Source organism: Bombus impatiens, unplaced genomic scaffold, assembly GCF_000188095.3.
Source record: "Bombus impatiens unplaced genomic scaffold, BIMP_2.2 scf_0248, whole genome shotgun sequence".
In the NCBI taxonomy this organism is placed as follows: domain Eukaryota; kingdom Metazoa; phylum Arthropoda; class Insecta; order Hymenoptera; family Apidae; genus Bombus; species Bombus impatiens.
Genome location: NT_176667.1, coordinates 1,371,940 through 1,392,383, shown reverse-complemented (window position 1 = coordinate 1,392,383; position 20,444 = coordinate 1,371,940). Strand labels below are relative to the sequence as shown.

General features: G+C 42.8%; 3 protein-coding genes across 5 annotated transcripts; 1 reads left to right on the top strand and 2 right to left on the bottom strand.

The window, feature by feature from the left end:
- Positions 1-1,979: 1,979 nt before the first annotated feature.
- On the bottom strand, positions 1,980-16,478 carry LOC100749878 (E3 ubiquitin-protein ligase TRIM9). Of its 2 annotated transcripts, XM_003488530.4 has the most exons (11): positions 16,257-16,478; positions 15,009-15,245; positions 13,429-14,897; positions 12,674-12,958; positions 6,778-6,873; positions 5,922-6,315; positions 5,483-5,515; positions 4,800-4,972; positions 4,514-4,652; positions 3,656-3,886; positions 1,980-3,587 (listed from the first exon to the last, which is right to left on the bottom strand). In XM_003488530.4, exons 3-11 carry the CDS (start codon positions 13,915-13,917, stop codon positions 3,259-3,261), a joined length of 2,169 nt encoding a protein of 722 aa, XP_003488578.1. In that variant the 5' UTR covers positions 13,918-14,897; positions 15,009-15,245; positions 16,257-16,478; the 3' UTR covers positions 1,980-3,258. The 2 variants fall into 2 exon arrangements, with proteins under 2 accessions (XP_003488578.1, XP_012239732.1); XM_012384309.3 differs by lacking the exon at positions 5,483-5,515.
- LOC100749758 (L-2-hydroxyglutarate dehydrogenase, mitochondrial) lies at positions 15,513-18,638 on the top strand. Of its 2 annotated transcripts, none has more exons than XM_003488529.4 (8): positions 15,513-15,608; positions 16,045-16,156; positions 16,502-16,703; positions 16,861-17,073; positions 17,252-17,443; positions 17,532-17,803; positions 17,876-18,055; positions 18,138-18,638. In XM_003488529.4, exons 2-8 carry the CDS (start codon positions 16,083-16,085, stop codon positions 18,331-18,333), a joined length of 1,329 nt encoding a protein of 442 aa, XP_003488577.1. In that variant the 5' UTR covers positions 15,513-15,608; positions 16,045-16,082; the 3' UTR covers positions 18,334-18,638. The 2 variants fall into 2 exon arrangements, with proteins under 2 accessions (XP_003488577.1, XP_012239625.1); XM_012384202.3 differs by having other exon boundaries at positions 15,520-15,686.
- LOC100749637 (post-GPI attachment to proteins factor 2) lies at positions 18,576-20,318 on the bottom strand. Its single transcript, XM_003488528.4, has 4 exons — positions 19,797-20,318; positions 19,434-19,680; positions 19,151-19,366; positions 18,576-19,077 (listed from the first exon to the last, which is right to left on the bottom strand). The coding sequence occupies exons 1-4, from the start codon at positions 20,025-20,027 to the stop codon at positions 18,950-18,952; spliced, it is 822 nt and encodes a 273-aa protein (XP_003488576.1). The 5' UTR covers positions 20,028-20,318; the 3' UTR covers positions 18,576-18,949.
- Between the last annotated feature and the right edge of the window lie 126 nt (positions 20,319-20,444).

The window sequence follows — 20,444 nt, the reverse complement described above, 5'->3', positions numbered from 1 at the left end:
CCGCGGCAAGTCGACGTAAGTTTGTTCATATTTGCGAAACAATTTCAGTAACCCATTGATTTGGAATCTTTTTGGAGCAAGGAGTAAATGATCCGAGATACAGGCAAGTAATTAATTAGCAGGAAAGACCGATTATCATCGAAAGTTTTCAACCGTGGAAATTAGGAATGGAAAGTAGGAGTTTAACAAATTTACAAAAAAACTTGGACGAGTAGAAAATATTATTTTTTTTTTTTTTTTGTTTTCTAATTACGAATAACTATTACAAATCGACGAGAGAATTTTTTTTCTTTACCAATAACAAACAATGAAACAAAAAATTCTCTTCATTGTTCGGGCTGTTTGTATAAATATAAAGGTTGAAATCTATCTGAATAAAAAATATCTTAGCGTTCGAAGTGAAACGATACGGAAGATGCCGTGTGAAAATCGCAACGAACGTTTCCTTTCTTTCTCTCGTACGTGTATCGTCGAAGGATTCGACTTTATCCGATAGGTTGAACGCGACGCGATAATCCGTTTCTTGTCGCACAGACAAATCGCTGGTCGGGCACGATAGGCCGCTGCTAATCCTTGGTCTGATCCGAGATTAAATCGAACGCGAACGTGTCCCCGCACTTTCGGCGCATTTGATTCTTCCATCGATGTTCTTGGGTCGAACGTTCTCGGAATCGTCTACGGAAATGACACTCCCTCCCCTAAGAATCCTTTCACGCATTTATTCACTAGATTGAATCGATCGATCAAGGGACAGGAACGAGAATTGTCTCGTTGTAGTAGTTCCCCGTTGCACCGCTCATACAGCGCACTGTATCGATCATCCTGCTGTCTGGAAAGGTTAAACGCGCACGGGTGTTGTTCGAAGCTTTACCTCCCCGAAAGTAATTATGTATGAATCGAACGATTGATTTGGTTAGCTCGAATATAGGGTGATAGCAGTCCCATGCCAGTTTGTCTGCTTTTATTTCTCATCCTCGTTTCGACATCCAACTTTTTTTCGTGGACAACATGTCGAACGTATCAATGAGAGAATCCATTGTTCACCGCGAATTGGCGGTAACAGACCGTTTCGATTATCGATAATTCAGCGCACAAATAAAGGAGTATCTCGATGCGAACTTAACGCGTATTTCAGTTCTCGACATAGAGGAAAAACGTAGTAGTAACGATAGTAGTAGTGGTGGTAATAGTAACAGGAGTAAGAGGAATAGGAGGGGGAAAGCGCAACCGGCACGCGTTTCGCTACGGAAGCTGCTACGATTTTTAAAAACAAACGGAGATACAAGCTTTGCTTCCTCCCGGCTCGATTTTGCGGTGAAAGACGAAACTCCGCGGTGATTCTTCTACCGTGGCGTTGCGCCACTTTCCTGGCTTCTGGTTTGCTCAGCGGGAGGTAACTCGAGGCCTCTCGCTCTCTCGTCCTCCCTCGCCATCTTCGCGACAATTTTCTTTCGTTTGTTCACGGTTTCCGACTCGAAACGTCCGGTCTGCCTCCTGTCTGGTATCGTCTCGATCGATATCCGATTTTTATCCTTCGTATTCATCGGCAAAGTTTACGTCGCATCTCGTTAAAATTTGCTTGCAACTTTCCCAGCCAATAATAGTAGGACAAAGAGAATAAGTAGCACCGTGACATCGATAATTACGTTACCGACGTAATTCGAGCTATCGGCCTACTTAGCTCCGCTTATTTTATCTTATATTTCCCATCCGACAGAACCGCAGATTACTTGCTCGTTTCTTAACCTGCGACTCAGTGGTAATGGGAGACCATATCAGCAACGTTCTAACGGTCTTATCATTGGAGTAACAAATTAGCGAAACGCTTTAACGAGTTTTATTTAATTTCGACATTGTATTCCTATCGCCCACTTGGCGACATATCCTCCTACTCGATTACAAGTCATGCGGCGTTTGATGCGCGACCGAGTATCGGTATAATTTGCTGGGTAGCATAGAGACGATCGTCATCGAGCGGCCTATATCAGTTTTTGGTGTGTTTTATTGATAGGATTGTAAATACAGTTGGCAAATTTATCGGAAATACAATCGAAATATATATATACAGATATGTACAACGCCGATCTTGATCCCTCTCGCTGACGGGAGGGACAGTTTCACGAGTGTGCGCTGCAACATTTATTTTAAATAAGCTTAAGTTCTCGAATACTCGCAGTTTTCGCTTCGAACGAAGCTGAGAAATGGTCGCTCGCATATTTCTAGGTAAAAAATAGTATGTGAACAGAAAAGGGGAGAAAAGGAAAACAACAACATGAAAAGTGACGAAAAATAGAGCGATTAAAGCAAGTAATTGGAAAGATGGGCGCGACAAAACCGAACACGGAGAAGGGTAGACGGAAACTTCTATCGGGGACTAGAAAACGTTTACTCGACTCGTTACTTTTCGTTAAAGCTTACGAGTTTACGTGCATGCGTGCTTGTTTCTTCGTAGCGTATTTGCTTGTTCGCGTTCTTTTTTTCCTCTGTACGTTCCTCCCTTCCTTTTATTTCTCGCAATGCATCTTACTAAATATCAATAGAGTTTATCTTACGCCTACGCGACTACTACACTTATACGTATCGATATGGATAAGAATACGACCGCGCTGATGATCGTTAGACGGAAAACGTTTCGGCTTACCTACTTATCGAGAATGGCAGTCTTCGATTCGATAAATCTTGCTATTGGCAGTGATTTTGCACGAAAACTCGAGAAAATTCCGCGCGTCGTAAGAATCGCCGTTTGCAGAATAGAATAAATGGATATTTCGATTCGACGTCGTCCAGACATACTTTCCCTTTTATAAAATTCCGTTTATTCGCCGAGAAAGATTGGCAAAATCTCGTTAAAAGGCACATCGTTTCATCGAAACGATATCGCCGAACGTGAACGATGGATCGACGGGCAACCAGACGCACGCTGGTTACCTCGCGTGTACTTTACGAGAGGCCACGAACCATTTACGAACGTAAAAACAAAAACTAGCACGGTGATCTCCAAAAAACCGACAAAGTACATTTTCCAATAGAGAATAAAATATCGAGTGATTGCTCGATATCTGCAGAAGAAAAACTAGATTTACATTTGAAAAATCATCGTTAACCGGTCGTACATCAGTTGGTCTCACCGAGGCACTCCTCGACGATCTTCTCGAGCTGACCGTTGAATTCCCTGGACGATTTGTCGGTCGGAGCCGAAGCGGAACCGAGCGAGCCGACTTCCTGCAAGAGGCCCTTCTTCAGGACACTTAGGTACCCCTAGCTCTGAATCGCGTCCGTCATGTATTCCTCGTGCAACGCCAACAGGTGACGAGGGACGTCTAAGGCTGTGTGCAAAGTGACGGTCACCCCGCGATTCAAGCTGACAGCTGGATAAAACACGCCGTACAGATCGCGAAACGCGATTCCCCCTTGCGGCTGGTCGTTGACGAAGAAACGAAGCGTATGCGTCGTGTCCAGATCCAAGAGAACGCCCACCGTCGAGCCTTGTTGCACGCCACCTTCGGTTCTTTGCGCGTGTCCCCCGCCGTGCATGAACCAAGAACGTTGCCGATCTATGTACATGCTCCAACCTTTATCGTCCTTGCCTACGGGTGAAATCGCTGTTAGAGAATTTCGGTGGCCGTGATCGGCGACGCTACGTAAATCAACTCACCGAGCATTCGATCTCGCGATACTTCGGCTCTGGCTATACCGAACGCCGGATCGGTGTCGCTGTGATAACGATCGATCGTCAGCTCCCAATAATGGACGCCCCGTGAAAATCCGACGCTCGAGAGGACGACTCGATGCTCGTAGCCTTCGCAGGACGCGCTCATCGCATCCTCGGAAATTGATACCTCCTGTGGTATACCGGATGCCCCGGTCGCCCACGAGAACCACGCCACTGTTCAACAAAGCGATACGGATCCCCGTGCCGTTAAATAATCGAACGATCGATTCTGCTCGTCGCTCGGTTTCTACTCTACCATTGTTCTCGAATGACGACCGACGAAATCGAGTGGACAAACTCGATGCGACTACTACACGCTCTGGTCGATGTCGTCGTCGCTGCGAGTAGTGGAAATGGAACACCGCGCGAGATAGAAACCGGAACCACGGCTAAGGCTCGCGCGATACCGATATATGTACACCTTACATGCTCGCGTATATCGAAATGTCGCGGCCAAATCGGATTTTCGTTCCCGATATACTCTTGAGACGCGTATCGCTTCGATAAATCCTAGTCGACGATGAATATTCTCGAAATTGCGTCAGCGTCGTCCAATCGCGTCTCGTACAAATATCGTCGTCGGCGCCGACGAGCCGAGGTTTTCATTTATCTCGACACACGTTCTGCTGGAAATCGATCGGCCGTCGCTCCATCTCTCGTAACCGTTGATATTTGTTCGTTCCGCGACGATTTACTCTCGGTGAGAAACGCATCGGGACACGACGGAGAAAATGACAAAAAGACGGGATATAGCGACGCTAGGCGAAGCGTAAGAAAGTAGAGAAAGAAAGGGAGACTCACCCTCGGCTGTCTGAAGACCGATCAACTCCGAATACTCGCCTTCCCCGGCGCTATTGAACGCCCTCACTCTGGCGTTGTACAGAGAATTGAAATGCAATCCGTCCACGGTGCAGATCGTCTCTCGACCACAGTATACTTCCTGATCAAACACACGACGAGACAATTCATTCAGACAGCTGGATTCTCGATGGAATACAACTTCGATGCGCCGTGTATCGTTCGCCAATCGTCTCACTATATTCGTCGAGCGGTGGACGCGACGCTGAGCGAAAAATTTCTTATTTACCCTGAACTCGCCGCCGCACCCATCGTCCAGTTCCAATAGGTACCCCTCGATCGCAGGACCTCGTTGACCGGCGCACCCTACGATTCCGTGTCCAGGTGGAGGTTGCCAAGCGACTGTCACGCTGTTGTTTTCCGCGCTGCATTCTTCCGGTATCAATATCGGGGCTCCAGGGGCTACAAAAATTCCCAGCTACACGTCTCCAACCAGCGACAACCAACCGATAAAATCAGAAAGAAAGAAAGAAAGAAACACAAAGGCGATTCTTCGCTGTTTCTTGCGAAAGAGCTTCCAACTACCCATAGAATCTCTAGATACGCTGTAGAGACGAGGCTCGCCGATAAAACTTCTTCGAGAATCTCGCAGGGACTGAAACTTTCGTACGATCGGCGAACGTCGAGAACACGATTCGGCTGGAGATATTTGCGCGAAACTCTTTTATGAAATTAAAAGCATATAAGCGTGATGTCGTTTTTGCGAACTGTCCGGACTTGGGTTAACCTTCTTGAAAGAGAGAAAGAGAGAGAGAGAAACAGACAGACAGAAAGGGGAGAGAGAGAGAGAGAGGCAAAAACGCCTGTTCAAACAAACCATACTTAGAAAAGTATACCGCGAAGTTACACAAAAATTTGTCGTCAATAAACAGAAACGCGAGTTGGAAAGTTTCGATTCCTTCGTCCAATTACCTGCGATCGGGAATCGTTCTTCTCCTTCCGATGCTGCGTCCAACATAAGGCAAACAGTTTACATTCGACCAATGTCACGAAACGAAGCAATTTTCGTACAATGCATCTTTCTTTGTTCTTTTTCTTGCACCCTCGACAAACCAGAGATGTCGATGTCGAAAGAGGAAATAATTACCCTCATTTACACGTTACAAAGTACAACTCGATGTTCGAGCCTTTGGTTTGTCTCGCGGTTAAGAAAGAAGAAACGAAAAGGAAGTAAATCGACGGGATCGTGATACAGAGAAAAGCGTAAAAAAGGATCGAATCGGATCGATTCGAACGTGAAGCGGAGAGTGGGAAAAGGGGAGCAGATGAGAAAGAGAGAGAGACAGATATATATATATATATATATATATATATATAGAGAGAGAGAGAGAGAGAGAGAGAGAGGGCTTACGTTTCAACTGAACAAAGGTAAGTTGATCGATAGCGCGACGCAACGGTTTGTCATCCAAAGTAAGATCGAGCAACGGCAGTCGAGCGATTTCTTGGACTCCCTCGGCGCCACCCCAAGAGCCAGCAGCGGTGGCAGCTCTGACCGAGAGCATTCCACCGATTTGGAGAAAAGCCGCGCTATCGTTTTCTTTTAAGGCTTCGATGCAAAAGGTGAGAAGCGCGGTGGTCGCCTGTAGGTGAGACGCGCATCTGGCCACTTGATCCCGCAAAGAACGCACTCTCGCCTCGCGGGTTTGCCGCGCCGCTTCGATCAGTCGAGATTTTCTCGCCTGTAAAAGACTCACCAAATTCGCCACCCTATCCTCCACCTCTTCCTCTAACGTGACGCACTCCTCCTGTCAACATACGTGAAAATCGTCAAAGTTCCGTTCGTTCGAACGAAAAGGATACGATTACACGATTCGTCAAATATTTATCGCTCCCTCGTGTACCGTACATTCGCTGCGTGTCTTTTGTCATTTCAAACGATGATCTCTAATTGACAGCGTAGGAGCAGGACGCATAGGACGCTGAGACGTCGAAGTATTGGCGTTGGCGACATGGACGCGCCGATATATCAGCGTGGACAAAGCGATGCGGCGGACGCTACCAACTAGCGGATACAGAGGCGAATGAGCGAAAGGAGCAGGAATCGTCGATACGGGAAAACGGACGAGAAAGAGAAGAAGGAAGAGTGCGGCAAAGAGAGAAAGGGAAGCAGCTGATGTAATTATCGCGCGTATAGTCCTTGCGTAATTTCACGGAGACCAAACCTGACGAGGGGAAATTTAAGAGGAACGTTCAAGGTAAATACTCACGTGCACTTTGTCCGTCATTCCCTTGAGCCTCTGAATGAATTCCGTCGTCGAGCGGGCTCTTTCCGATAGTTGTTGCAAATTTTGCGAGAGCTCCGTCTGTAACCGCATCAAACGATTATCGCGTTAACGCCGAATTTGCATTTTCCCTTAACACTCTTACCGAGGCGCCGAACGAACTACAGTATCGATTTTGTTGTTCCCGTATATCCCTTCGTTCGTCTGTCTGTTTGGCTGCTGGCTTTTCGATATCTACCGAACTAGACGAACGTCGCGTCGGTAGTTTGTGCCAGGATGTAATCGAGTTACTCTTGCTACGGATTAGCTACGACCGCAGCTTCGTCCTAGCTAATTTCCGCAATTTTACTCGTTAACTTTCCAAAGGAAATCCTACGGACGATTGGCAATACCGCACCGCCATCGTCGAATTCTTCGGAAATTCTCTGGTTAACAAGTCGGTCGCTTCTCTTATTCGTTGCGGTTAGTTGGCAAGATTTTTCGATCCGCGTGTTTCTTTCGTTGACGAGATATCGGCTGGCGTATCGCGGATACCGAAACGATGCGTCGCGGCGCAGGAAACGTTAATTAAGTGGCTCGATCGAATCTCGCTGGGCTACTCGTTGTAAGTAATCGCAACAGTCGAGGGTGCTCGGATCGATCTCGCCAAGCATTCTCCTTTCTCGAGACTTCCTTTATGCGCGCATCGTGTACGTATCGTTGTAACTCACCGATATTCTCTCTGATGGCTTTTTCCGAGCGCAATTCGTACAGAATGTAAACTATGTACGAGGAGATTTTGTCCGTATCGTTTTCGACGCCGTTTCGATCGAGAAACAGTTAACGATCGTATCAGCTTGTCGAGAAACAGGTAGGGAAGATCGTTTCGAGATATCCGTTCGGTGTCGCTTAATTCTCGATGGATATCGCAAAGGAAAACTTCCTTAGGACGTCGTCGCTTATCCGTGGCAAAATCTACGAGTCGTAAGGAAGATCGCGCGTCGTTTACCGCAATCTAGAAGCGTCACGACGACGCGACAAATGTCGACGATGTCGAATTAAAAGCCAGGTCGACGACCGTTCGCTCTATCCTCTCGTTCGTAAATCACGGCGCACTGCATTTTCATCAGACAGTGGCAACACCCTTCCTTCTTTCTGCTTTGTATCGTCCTTCTTACTTAACGTTAACCAGAACAAAGTCATCGTTCCAAGTTACGAACGATACCGATGCGAAACCGAGGAAGTTGATACTTTTATACTGGCGACTATCCGTCACGCGTATAAAATCTCGGTGAATAGATGTTCGATCAACGATGTGAGATGAAAGGAAGAGAGGAAGGAAGCGATAGAGCTCCGCTATGGACTACGTTTTATGTTACGCGCATATATCGACAATACGCATATCGGTGTATCACGACACAGATAGATACAAAAGACAGAAAACACCCATTTTCGAGCTGTTTCAACGACGATGTCTGGCATGCGGAGGAACGGCGGCTTCGACTGAAATCGATTGTGTTCTATTCGACCACGACTACCACTACCGGTTGGCCAACTTGCGTACATCTACGTGACAAACAGGAGCAGACAACTTTAATTCGTTGCGTTAATCGACTTCGATAACTTATATAATACGGTGGTAGATAGACCTTGATTGATACGTCGATTGATCGAATCAACGTTTGTGCCAGATTCCATCGGTCCTCGACAGCTGTCTTTTCGCTTCACGTTGCTGAATCGTATCGATAACGAACGTATCGTAGACGCAACCATAATCGCTACTTACAGGCCAATTGTAACTAAAACTACGTCGTTCGATAAGGAATAAATTCGGTAACATTTTCACCGAAGTCGAGCGAGATTATGTACTAATTGCCGAAACGCGTAATCATGGTATCGTACTATCTAAGCACAATGTATACTTGTGTGTACACATATACATATATCGCGAGATGGCAAAGCTCCCTCATGGGGCTCCTGACAGAAACAAACCTTCGCGTTCGCCTGCAGACCCTTACACTTTCCACAGGCGTGCGCGCGTACAGCTCGCCATCGATTCGCCAGAAATATCAACCCCCGGTCAAATATTCTATCTCTTTTCGCACGTACGTGCTCCTTTGCCTCTGAATCGCGATTTACGTTATCGTTTACGCGAAAGTTCGAAAGTATCGTAGATAAACACGTTTGAAAGATCGTAGAGTAAATTTAAAAAGACGATTAATCCCCCACTTGGCGGCCAATTTACGGCACGTGTCGTATCCTAAAGTAACCGACATAAAAGAAGTCGGCCCGTTCCTTACGCACCCTACGCCACGCACAGATACTACTCTACCTTCGTATTTATTACGCGTTCCCTACCCTTAAACAGTGACTCACCACTTTTTTCAGCTTCGTTTCAGCCATCCTTCTGCCTCGTATTTACGCCGCACGCTTCCAAATTGGATTTTTCGTAGAAAATTCGAAACATAGAAGGCTTCTACAGCTGCGAGCCACCGGAGCATCTTCGAATCCGTAAGCAAAAAATTTGCAAGTTATCAGGACGATATTTTTAGAAGATGAAAGGGAAGGAAACGAAGCGACCGCGACTCGTACTTACACGTCGTGGACGACGAACCATAAGACGGCTCGTTCCTTGAACCATAACGGCACCACATACCATTCGATCATTCTCTGCTACGAAAGATGTTTCCAACGAACCGAATAGCGTTTATCGAGACTGCAGAAAGAGAAATTTATTCACGTATGAAACGAGGGAACCAGAAGGGAGCAAACAGGAGGGGAAAAGAGGGGGAGAGAAAGAGCAACTTATCGACTCGACTAGGGTGCATTTTCCATCGTTAAATTCGCAATGAAACACGCCGATTCGGTTGGAGGGGAATCAAAGGACGAGTAACAGAGAAAAGGAAAGAGAATGCGGGGGCGCTGGCGAGGAAATCTTCACGCCATGGCACGCCACGGCACATTTCGTGCGTAGCAGCACTATGTAATAAGACGTGCGTTTTCATCCTTGGCTAGCCTCTGACCCTGTGCGTGTATCGCGCATCACTTTATCACGACCGATCAAGCCACCATAAATATCTGAGACATTCTGCCGACATTTCTATGAATAGTACTCCCGTAACGAGCGTCAGACGCTTCCCTCTGCTAACGAATTCACCGGCTAACTCTAAATATATCGGTAATTTGACGTCTGATAATTACGATATTATATCGAATTCTCTGCTGTGCGCGGAGACAAAATGGGATCACCTAAAAAGCGATAGATCGACGCAGAGAAGAAAATTTGCGTATACGCAACGGCTCGATCTTGCGTTACTTGTTCGATGTAAGCGAATAAATTACACGAAAACCAGACGTTTCGACGGTAAAAGCGTATGGCGCAAGAGCATCCCGTGCGCATACTTTTTCCAATACGCGCGTCTACGCACGCGTATACGTACCTTTTGTTTATTTACCTACGGGAGCACCCATACAGAGTATCAAAGTCTGGCACTGTTTCAAGAACTATTTTCGTTTGTAAGCTTTCGCGTCCCCGTTGCACTTGCCGTTTCCCCTTCATCTTCGCCTCGTAATTCTCTTACCGCGATTCCCAATTCCCCTTTTTCCCCGAAATTGTGTACACTGTAACAACTCGTCTACCAATTCAGCAGAAATTTTTGGAAAATTCCTTCGAAGCGAATGCCGGCCACTGCATCAAGTTCGAACGTACGACGCGCAGATTCTCGTCTCTGCCCCTGAAATTTAAACGCGGGTGGTGCTCTTCCGTCGACCATCTGTCAGCCATAGAACTCAATTCCATCCACCCTCTTCATCTTCTTCGCGCGCGTTTCCAACCACTTACATGACTCTTTCTACTTTCACCGCGTTTATTTAGAACGCGCCCGTTCTCCTCTTTATCTCAAGATGTCAATTTTCGTGAAATATTCGCGCTCTCTATCTCGCTAGAAACGTCCCTCTTTATGCTAAGCTGGACAAAATGTATTATCATCCGCGATAGCATGGTCCTCGTGCAATGACATATCGACGACACAACTAGACGACTAATATCTCGCTCGTGAACAGACGCGATTCCATACTGACGTTACTTCAATCGTAGCATCGAACCGTTATCACCGATTTATTGCGGGATATACAAATATCGGGGCTTCGTCAGCCGGACGAACTTTATAGATAGCGCTTGATCGAACTGACTAGATGCACCTCGAACGGAATAATGCTTCTTCGCTTTATGTTCCATTTTTCGCTACGAATACGAGTCGTTTGCCAAAACGAACATAGTCTTAAAATACTCGGCGAGAAATGAAACCATATTAAACGTTATTAGCGACGACGTCGTTTCAAAGCGGTTTTCATTTCGAGGCGGTACGTTAAATCGCGTCGCAAAGAAAGAGAGAAAAAAAACGGGAGAAAGAAAATATTAAAGAAGAAAGGAAAATAAAGGCGAAGAAGGAGAAAAGTAAGAACCGCGGACGTACAGCCGTAGCCACAGTCGTGGCATTAACGAAGACGCGGTCGGCCGTTCTAGCCTTTCCTCGAGGATTCATCTCTGTTCCATGTATCGTCGTCGACATCTAACAAACCAGCTGCTAGTCACGCGTATGAAAGGCATCTTACGTTGTATGTGTATGTACGTACGCGTACACAACTACCGAGCCATTTTCCGACAAGTTTCCATTTATGGAATCTAATGATACGCGACTCGTCTAGAAGGTTTCGCGTACTTGGGTATTCGCCTTTGCCAAGACATCGGTCTTTCGATTTTCTACCCGTTCCTCTATACCTTTCGAGTTGTTACTCCAGGCTCGAAACTTATCCGAGCTGTATCGCGTTATCGACGAAACAACGAGACGTCGCGTCGTTTTATCGTCTTACTGCCTCGTCAGAATCGTCGCATCGAGGATAGCTGCGTGAGAACGAGATGAAAGAGCCGTGCGTACGCGCGAAAGGATACGAGAACAGAATCGAATATCGAGGGGTGAAAATATAATAAGAACACGATGCGCGCTCCAATTTCTTCTATGCTCTCGATTGTACGCGGAAAGGCCACGTGTGGACGACCTTTTTTCTTCGGATTCATCGAGCCCCATTCTCGTTTCGAAGAATCGAACAATACAAATTTTACGCTCCCATGGCAAGCCGGATGCGATCACGATTACGCGAACAATTAGTCGAGGAAACGTACTCTTTTCTCTCTTTCTAAACGCATACGCGCTTATGTATGCCGGCTTAATAACGGATATACATCGATCGCGCGACTATTCGTTAGGTTATCGCATCCTGCAACGTCGATTCGTTAAAGTTACATAGAAAGGTACAATGAGATAAAGAACCGTGTCTTTGATATTTCGAATTTTGTTGAGAGACGCGCTCGTGTACAGCTCCAAATAACGAGAAACTATGTCGCCGCTGGTATTCGATTCATAATTATGTAGCACGTTGTGGCGATGCGACGTGCTGTTATTTACATCGAATCGTCGGTAGAAGGCGATCGATCGATAAACGAAACGAACAGCAAGATCGCGAAAGCGATGTAAACAGACAGGTGTGCGCAAGTTTGGAAGAATTATCGCGTCACAGATATAGAGCGATATATCCAGCGTAAGTCGATCCAATAATTTCCTCCACTTTTCTCTCGCTTTAGCTGCGGCGGCGGTCGTTGATCTCTAGTTGCCGCATGTACCAAAATAGTCACAATGATCGTGCTCCGTAAATGAACTTAGAACTAGTTTCGTCAAGGTCACTGACAAATCCGTCATTGCTTCGAACCAAGGGCGAAGACAGTAGAGATAATGCTTGTCTGATAACAGAGCCGGATTGTTCTGTTCCATTATCCGTAGAAACATCGCGACCACGAAGATTCGTCGATATTCGTTGGCCAAGAATAAAAGATAAAAAGACTTACCTTTTGGGCTTTGCAGGCTGCGGCTAACGGCAGTACATCGTGGGGATGGGCTGCGTGACGATCTCGAAGACAAAGAGCGCATATTGCGATCTTGCAAAGAGCGCAGTAAAGCGTCAACGTTTCGCCGTTGTGATCGGTACATAGCGGTGTAGTTTCCATGGCAGGGCCGCGAGCACCTTTACCTCCGTTCGATTGCCAGCTGCCCCGAGGCGGGCCCAGATTGTGCGTTGCCAAAGGTCCCCTTTTCGGATGACATGATTCTCTGCATCCGTCGCAGTACAACACCTAAAACAACCATCGCCGAATCTTTTAGTTTTCGTCGAAATTTTATCTTTCGTCTACGCGAAACGTCGATTCACCGATTCTATCCGATCGATACGTTCGAAAAGGTAAATAAACATACGTAAAAATACTACTCTCGGTTTCGTCTCGACTTCTTCACGCGCCAGATGCGTTTCCTTAATTTCGACTCGACGCTTGTCGATCGTAATCATCGAGAAACGTAAAAACGTAAGAACAAAGAAAGGGATATTTTTAATCGCGTAATTACGTAGCAGGTTATCGCGCCACTGAAACAAACTGACGGATGACGTATGGACATTTGCATACGCGTTTTACTCGCGTGTATGTCAAAGTTTATAGCGGATACATTCGCAGCGATCGGATGGATATAGAACAAGATAGAAGAATAGAAGAATCGGGAAGAGAAGAGAAGAAACGCGAGGAAAGAAAAGTACAGAGGAGCGTTAACCAACCTCGCATTGCTCGCAGGCGACAGTCGCGTCCCGAGGTTCGGCTTCGCACATTTGACATTGCAGTCTCGTGTTTCTCGATTCTTGATATTTCTCTACGATATGTTGCATGGCCCTGTACTTGGGCAAATTGTGAGCCCCTCCTTCGTCGAAGTAAACGGTTTTCTGACAAACGGGACAGGAGAGACACAAAGTGCCTCCTGACGGTGGAAAGCCTCCGTTTCCGGGTGTGCCAACATAGCTTCCTGGTCGCGAGCTGGTCGACGTGCTGCTGCACACCACTCCGGAATCCGTCTCGGAAAGAATCGAGAGTTTATCGGCTTCCTGGTCGGATCCTGGCGCGTTCGATGAATCGGTTGTCGACTCCGGGGGAGAATCCGGGGGTGCTTGCAGATTAACAGCGCACGCCAGACAAAGGGCATGCCAACAGGGTAAAAGTACCGGCTCGACGAATAATTCTTTGCAACAAGGGCATCGTAGCTCGTCCTCCATCCTCGCGAGTCCTCGCGAATCTTCGCGACGAGAAAAAGACTCGTCGCGCGCGCGCCTTCCAAGTACGAGTACTTACTTCTCGCTGACCTCCACCAACCGTTTGCTGACTCTCTTCCAATCCCTGCACTCTCAGCTTCTTCTCTATTTCGATCACGCTCTTTCTTCTTTCGCAATTCTTTCGAACGTTCCCGCTACGCTTTCTTGTATTTTCTATGATCTCTCTCCTGCAACATACCTTTCTTTCCACGCCTACAACAATATTATGCTCCTTCGTCCAACGAAAATAACGACGCGCGGCAATGTACCGCTTTTTCACTCCGGTAAACTAGAAATTTTATTTCGATGGCGGCTTCTCGATTCATTCGGTACAATGATACACCACCAGAACGGTGTACCCTCTTTTCTCAAAGTGAATCACATTCGTTCGGGGAGATCATTTCGTATCTTGTCTTTCTTTCGATTATCCTTCGTCCATCGATTGCACGTACATCACATGCGATCCATAAAAGTACCGACTTTACATTTTTCACTGATCCAGTTTGCAAGAGACGCCCAACGCAACTACTGTATATCTTACTTCTTCTCAACTAAGCCCACTCAAATTTCGATTCGATTCGATCTTCAAATTACTACCGTGATTACACCAATTTATCATTTAACTAAGTATGTAAATCTATTATTTCGTTTCAGTTTTATAATTACCGGCACAACAAATTCACCATACGACACACATTGCGAGACGTCACCGGGTTGACTGACTCCCGACGCCGTAGTACCTTTGCGCATCGTAGACGCGCACTGTGGTTCAGGGACGACATTCGCCATTTACCACCCGGCCATCATACAGAATATTCATTTTTTACTACTTTCGCGTCTCTTTTGTATCTATTCCTTTGCTGTACCCACTAATATGTAATATACATACATACATATATACATATATATAGACGTATTATTTTTCGTGATTCATTTATGCATCTCTAAAAATGTGTCATTAATATCGTTAGACTTTCAGACGATGTAAGTATACATGTACATAGATAGCCGTAAAAATCATATAAAAGCCATTGGTAATCACAAATGATACATACTTCCCTGTTGTTTCGTCATATTCTATTGAAAAGAGTTGCAAATGGTCCACGTTATTTGCTATATAATTGTTATAACATAAACAATTTTGTCAAATTTTCATTTCGATGACATTTTTTCGATATTCCTCGTCCATCGATTTTTTAAATAACTCGTGATACACGCACCTAAACGTGTGCTACTTGAAATCCGATCACAACAAGCAACAAATTTTCATCATATCTCGTTCGCTCATGGACCTAAAAAAAGATCGATGGTAACTAGGAGAGACAAAAGAATGTTGATGAAGGAAAATTCGTACGTAAATAAAGAAAAATAAATTCAGATTGCTAGATTCTCGATTGCATCGCCTTGTGTATCATAATTTTAATTAAAATAACAAAATAAGTTTATTTGTTTCTTTCTACATCGATTCTCTCCTTCGCTTTTAATCGATAAGATAAAATTCATGTATCCACGTGCAAGGATAATTACGAACTTAATGATATGAAAAGAAACCCGTAGAGGCGCCACATACTAGGTAATACTACACAACTTTATCAAGCGACATCAGGCACACACTGAAAATTGACGTCACAACTATGCATATATTTGTTGGTTCGGTAAGCGAAAAAATGTACGATTAGGAGATATTTCACGTAGAATTTCATATGAGATGACAATTTTTCGAAAATTTGCAGGTAAGAGAATGCTTCATGGTCCGCTTGGTTATTCTTCCTTCATTGTTGGTTAACGCACGTGCTTTTTATCATATCTGTATATGTACATCATGTTAAAAATATCATTGAAAATTTGGTAATGCAAATTAACGAAAGGTTAATCAAATAAACACGTATTTTTGTGCAAACATATACATCTAAACGTAATGTTAATTCTTGATAATGGTGTTTCTTTAAACTCAATCGAATTCAAGCATGACACGCCATAACACATGATTTCCGAAATATCAATATATGTACATGTTTTAACGCATACTTGGAAACATTATTTTCTCAGAGTTTCGAAAAAAACTGATTCTCATCTCTCTTTTTTTTTTAGCAAAATTTCATGTGGTTGATCATCGTACAAAATCAAATATGTTTACATTATTGACAAAAAGAATTTTGTTACCGCAACTTATTTGTGCATATCGTTGTAGATCCACTTCCAGGTTAGTCGATTTTATAAAGTGTTATACCTTTTTATTTATTCGACCTGAATTGATATTAATCCAAAAGAGATATCGTAAACAGAGACGGCCTGGGGCTTACAGTTTTACCGGGATATTATTAACACGACTGGTCCTCCATTTTTAGTTCATTAATTAAATTTTAGATAGAGTGCCACCAAATCCGTACCGGTCCACAGGGATTTTTCCCAATTTCCCCGATGTCCCCGACCAGTCCGCTGCTGATGGCAAAATTTAAAAACTAACTAACGTACAGCGCGCAGCTTTCAAATTGCACGAATTAAATGAAATTATAAATACATATTATTTGTAACTAAATAATTTCAGTGCAGAATCATGTGGCGCGTTCGATTTAGTTATCGTTGGAGGGGGCATTGTTGGATGCGCCACTGCACGAGAAATGTTAATAAGACATCCTAACTTAAAGATGGCGATCGTTGAGAAAGAAAACGCTCTGGCGATGCATCAAACAGGACACAATAGCGGTGTAGTACACGCTGGAATTTATTACAAACCTGGCAGTATGAAAGTAAAAACATAGCAACAATTGCATGTTTCTTAACGTGCCTCCTCTTCTTTCCTTTTAAAAGAAATATTGCTTTGCTCGAGTACAATATGACATTTTAACTGTACAGTAGAATAACGCTTCGTTAAGAGATTTTTGATCCGGCAGGAACTGATTGCAGGCAAAACTATGCGTGGAAGGATTAAAGCTATCCTATGAATACTTCTGCAAACACGATATACCTCACAACAAAGTTGGAAAACTTATAGTAGCTCAAAATAAAGACCAAATTAAAAAATTGGACGATTTATATGATCGAGGAATAAAAAATAACGTACCGGATCTCCAATTAGTTGGGAAAGATTGTATATCGAAATACGAAGCTAAATGTCAAGTATTAAAATTATTGTGTTGTTTTTGTAATCGTAAAAATAAGAAACATATATATGTATATATGTATATCTTATATATATATAACATATCTTAGTATATATATATATATATATATAAGAAAAAACTATTACGAGTTTCAAAGACTATAATAACAGGAATAATACGTATCTGCTGTACAGGGAGAAAAAGCATTATGGTCACCGTGGACAGGTATAGTCGATTGGGCGGTGGTTTGTAAATATTTTGCCAATGAATTTCAAAAAATGGGTGGGAAAGTATATTTAAATTACGAAGTTACCGGTTTCTCGGAAATGACAGAATCCAAAGGCAAGGAAGAATTATCTCCGATTTTAGTACAATCGAAAGATAAAGTACGTTTAGATGTTACGCGCAAGTTCTATAATGCGCTATATAGTTCTATCATGCGTAACTTTTTTTTATCTTGTTGTTATATCACAGTGTATCCCGACAAAATATGTGTTAACGTGTGCTGGTTTACACTCGGATCGTCTAGCAGTAATGACAGGATGTGATCTTAGTCCACGTATCGTTCCATTCCGAGGCGAATATTTATTGCTGAGCGATAGCAAAAAGCATTTATGCACCACCAATATATATCCTGTTCCAGACCCTAGATTCCCATTTTTGGGCGTTCATTTTACTCCTAGGGTCAATGGCGAAATATGGCTTGGACCAAACGCAGTTTTAGCATTTGCCAGAGAGGGTTATCGGTACATAAGCTAATAAGTTTTAATTGTATATAATATTTGAATATGCAATTACTCATTATGACATATTCTTAGGTGGCGCGATATAAATATAAGAGACTGTATAGAAATGGCAAAATTTCCCGGATTGTATAAACTCTGTTTCCGGTACTTTATACCAGGATGCAAAGAAATGATTAAATCAATTTTTTATCCACTTGCACTCAGAGATTTGCAAAAATTTATTCCCGAAGTATCCTTTAGAGACGTAAAAAGGTAAACAAAAGACTCTAATATTTCATATTTTATCCTATCGCGGCCAATCGATCATTTTTAATGCATTTATTTACTTACACAGAGGACCAGCGGGTGTTAGAGCACAGGCATTGGACAATAATGGTAATTTAGTAGACGATTTTGTATTCGATGGAGGGAAAGGTAGTATCGGTGGTAGAGTGATGCATTGTCGTAACGCACCTTCTCCAGCGGCAACCAGCGCCATGGCAATAGCTAAATTTATTGCCGATAAACTGGAAACTGATTTCAAGCTTTAACGAGTCTGTAAACTTTAATCTTTAGTTAGAAGGAAATTTAAATAATGAATACTCAAATTCATTGTGTCCAATAATACATGCAAAATTGAAAATTTATGTTTTATGAGAATAAGCATGTGCGAAAATGTATGCACGAGAATAACTTGTGCTCATGACTCGTGTATATGTAAATCGTAACATGCAAAAAAACATATTTTGTGTTTTTTATGGAACAAAACATTCTTATTACGAAGGACATTCTCTAAAAATAATATTTTAACTTTATGTCACAATATTATTATAACAAGATACAATAATTCTACTATCCATCTTTTTCACTTTTTTCTTTTCCTTTCCCTTCCTTTCCTTTCCTTTCTTCTTTTATTATTTGCCTTCTTTGTCCTATTGATTATTTCGGGAATTTTTTAGTCTATATAATTACCATTATCGAATAGAAATATGAAAATTGCTAATTTTACGTTCATCGTCGTCGCGATGTTGATAGAACGTAAAGCATAGAATTTGAGTAAGTGGAAAGATATGATTTTAAACTCCATCGTGATAATTTGAAAAAATTTAAGGCTGAGGTATCTTTCATAGTTGCTTAAAAATGCAATTGCATTTATATGAAATTACGTTAAATTATTTTAAACCCTGTTCCTGATATAATGAGACGCGAATTTGCAAAGTCCCAAGCTGCAGTCGTGTGGAACCCCATATTCGAAAGAACAACTCCATATTCACTTAAAGCAAACATGGAATAAACTGCAATGAAATGAGCGCATCTCATGAATACCTACTATTGTTTACTTGGTTCTGCTGAAATCAATTGACTCACCTAGAGGTTCACAATATTTATTGTGCCTATAAAAAAAGTAACAGGCAAATATTATACAGACTAAATTTAACATCATGGATCTTCGCTTCCACTTTAAGGAAGTAACTTCGGAGGATTCCTTAGCAATGTTACGACAATTTCTCATGATAAAATATGCTATCTGCATATGAATAAAAGACGTTATTAAAAACGTTATGAAAGATAATTTGTGGAAGGCTGAAATAATACAAATTATGTTTTATATTTCAAACATATATCACGCACCGACATCTTTTATACGTACCATAATTTTCAACAGATGTCCAAAAAGTTAACGTTACAAGAGATATGTTTTCAACAGCATAGGTAACTGTCACAATATTACAAATATTTTGTGCCCATTTATAGATATGTTCTTTATAATAACGACGATACATTACTAATACTAAAATTCGTATCGAAGCCTGTATGGCTATTGCAATTTTCCAAACATCTCTTTGTGGTCTATAATGTCCAATAGCAGCAGAGACAGATGGTAAAAAGTTATAAACCTAGCATAGAAGATAATATTACATACATACATACAGACGTGAGCGCGCACGCACACACAACTTATGTTTGTGCAAATATTTTCATAATTTTATATCAGCATGGAAAATATAGTTACCTTACAATGAGTAGAGGTAGAATGCTCAAAATTGTATACGATAGACCATATAATACAAAATATAAATGCGAAAAAGGGCAGAGATACGGTAAACCATGCTATTTTAGCAAAAGGTAAAACGAATCGCGCTTTCAACATGTCGCCTTCCACTAGCGGAATATATTCTGACCCTATTCTGGACTTGTTCATCGTATTATATTCTAGATTATAATTTACGTCATCGAAAACCATCGAATACCCTTAATAGGCTAAAGTGCAAAACGTTTCATCGGTACGCGTAACACGCGTTCCGTTTTTCTTTTTCTTATTACGTTGCTCGGTGTTAAATACAAAATGTCATATCGAATCGAATAATCATTGTGAAATTTCGAAGAAAGACAATTTAACGCGGCCAACAATTTCGATTCTCTTGTCACTAACATTTTTCACATGAAATTTGAGGAAAGGCACAATAATATCATCTTAATGCAAATATAATCGATCACTCGTCGCATACACAATACTCTACACGACATACATCATGACGCAGGAAAAACGAGAGTAAACAAACTAAAATTCTCTATAATGTTTCATACTTCCAATTCCAGATGGCGCTAGTTGATCACTTGCTATTTGCGACCTTTCACATTGGTACTTTACAGTTTACAT

Excerpts from the sequence above, each read along its gene's own strand:
- LOC100749878 (XM_003488530.4), bottom strand. The coding sequence starts at position 13,917 with ATGGAGGACGAGCTACGATGCCCTTGTTGCAAAGAATTATTCGTCGAG. Across the intron at positions 12,959-13,428 it reads TCGCCTGCGAGCAATGCGAG|GTGTTGTACTGCGACGGATG; the intron begins GTTGGTTAACGC and ends TGGTTGTTTTAG. Across the intron at positions 4,653-4,799 it reads GGTGCGGCGGCGAGTTCAGG|GAAGTATACTGTGGTCGAGA; the intron begins GTAAATAAGAAA and ends GTGTTTGATCAG.
- LOC100749758 (XM_012384202.3), top strand. The coding sequence starts at position 15,662 with ATGACAATTTTTCGAAAATTTGCAG. Across the intron at positions 16,157-16,501 it reads CGTTGTAGATCCACTTCCAG|TGCAGAATCATGTGGCGCGT; the intron begins GTTAGTCGATTT and ends AAATAATTTCAG. Across the intron at positions 18,056-18,137 it reads TCCTTTAGAGACGTAAAAAG|AGGACCAGCGGGTGTTAGAG; the intron begins GTAAACAAAAGA and ends TTACTTACACAG.
- LOC100749637 (XM_003488528.4), bottom strand. The coding sequence starts at position 20,027 with ATGGTTTTCGATGACGTAAATTATAATCTAGAATATAATACGATGAAC. Across the intron at positions 19,367-19,433 it reads GACATCTGTTGAAAATTATG|CCTTCCACAAATTATCTTTC; the intron begins GTACGTATAAAA and ends GTATTATTTCAG. Across the intron at positions 19,078-19,150 it reads TAAATATTGTGAACCTCTAG|TTTATTCCATGTTTGCTTTA; the intron begins GTGAGTCAATTG and ends ATTTCATTGCAG.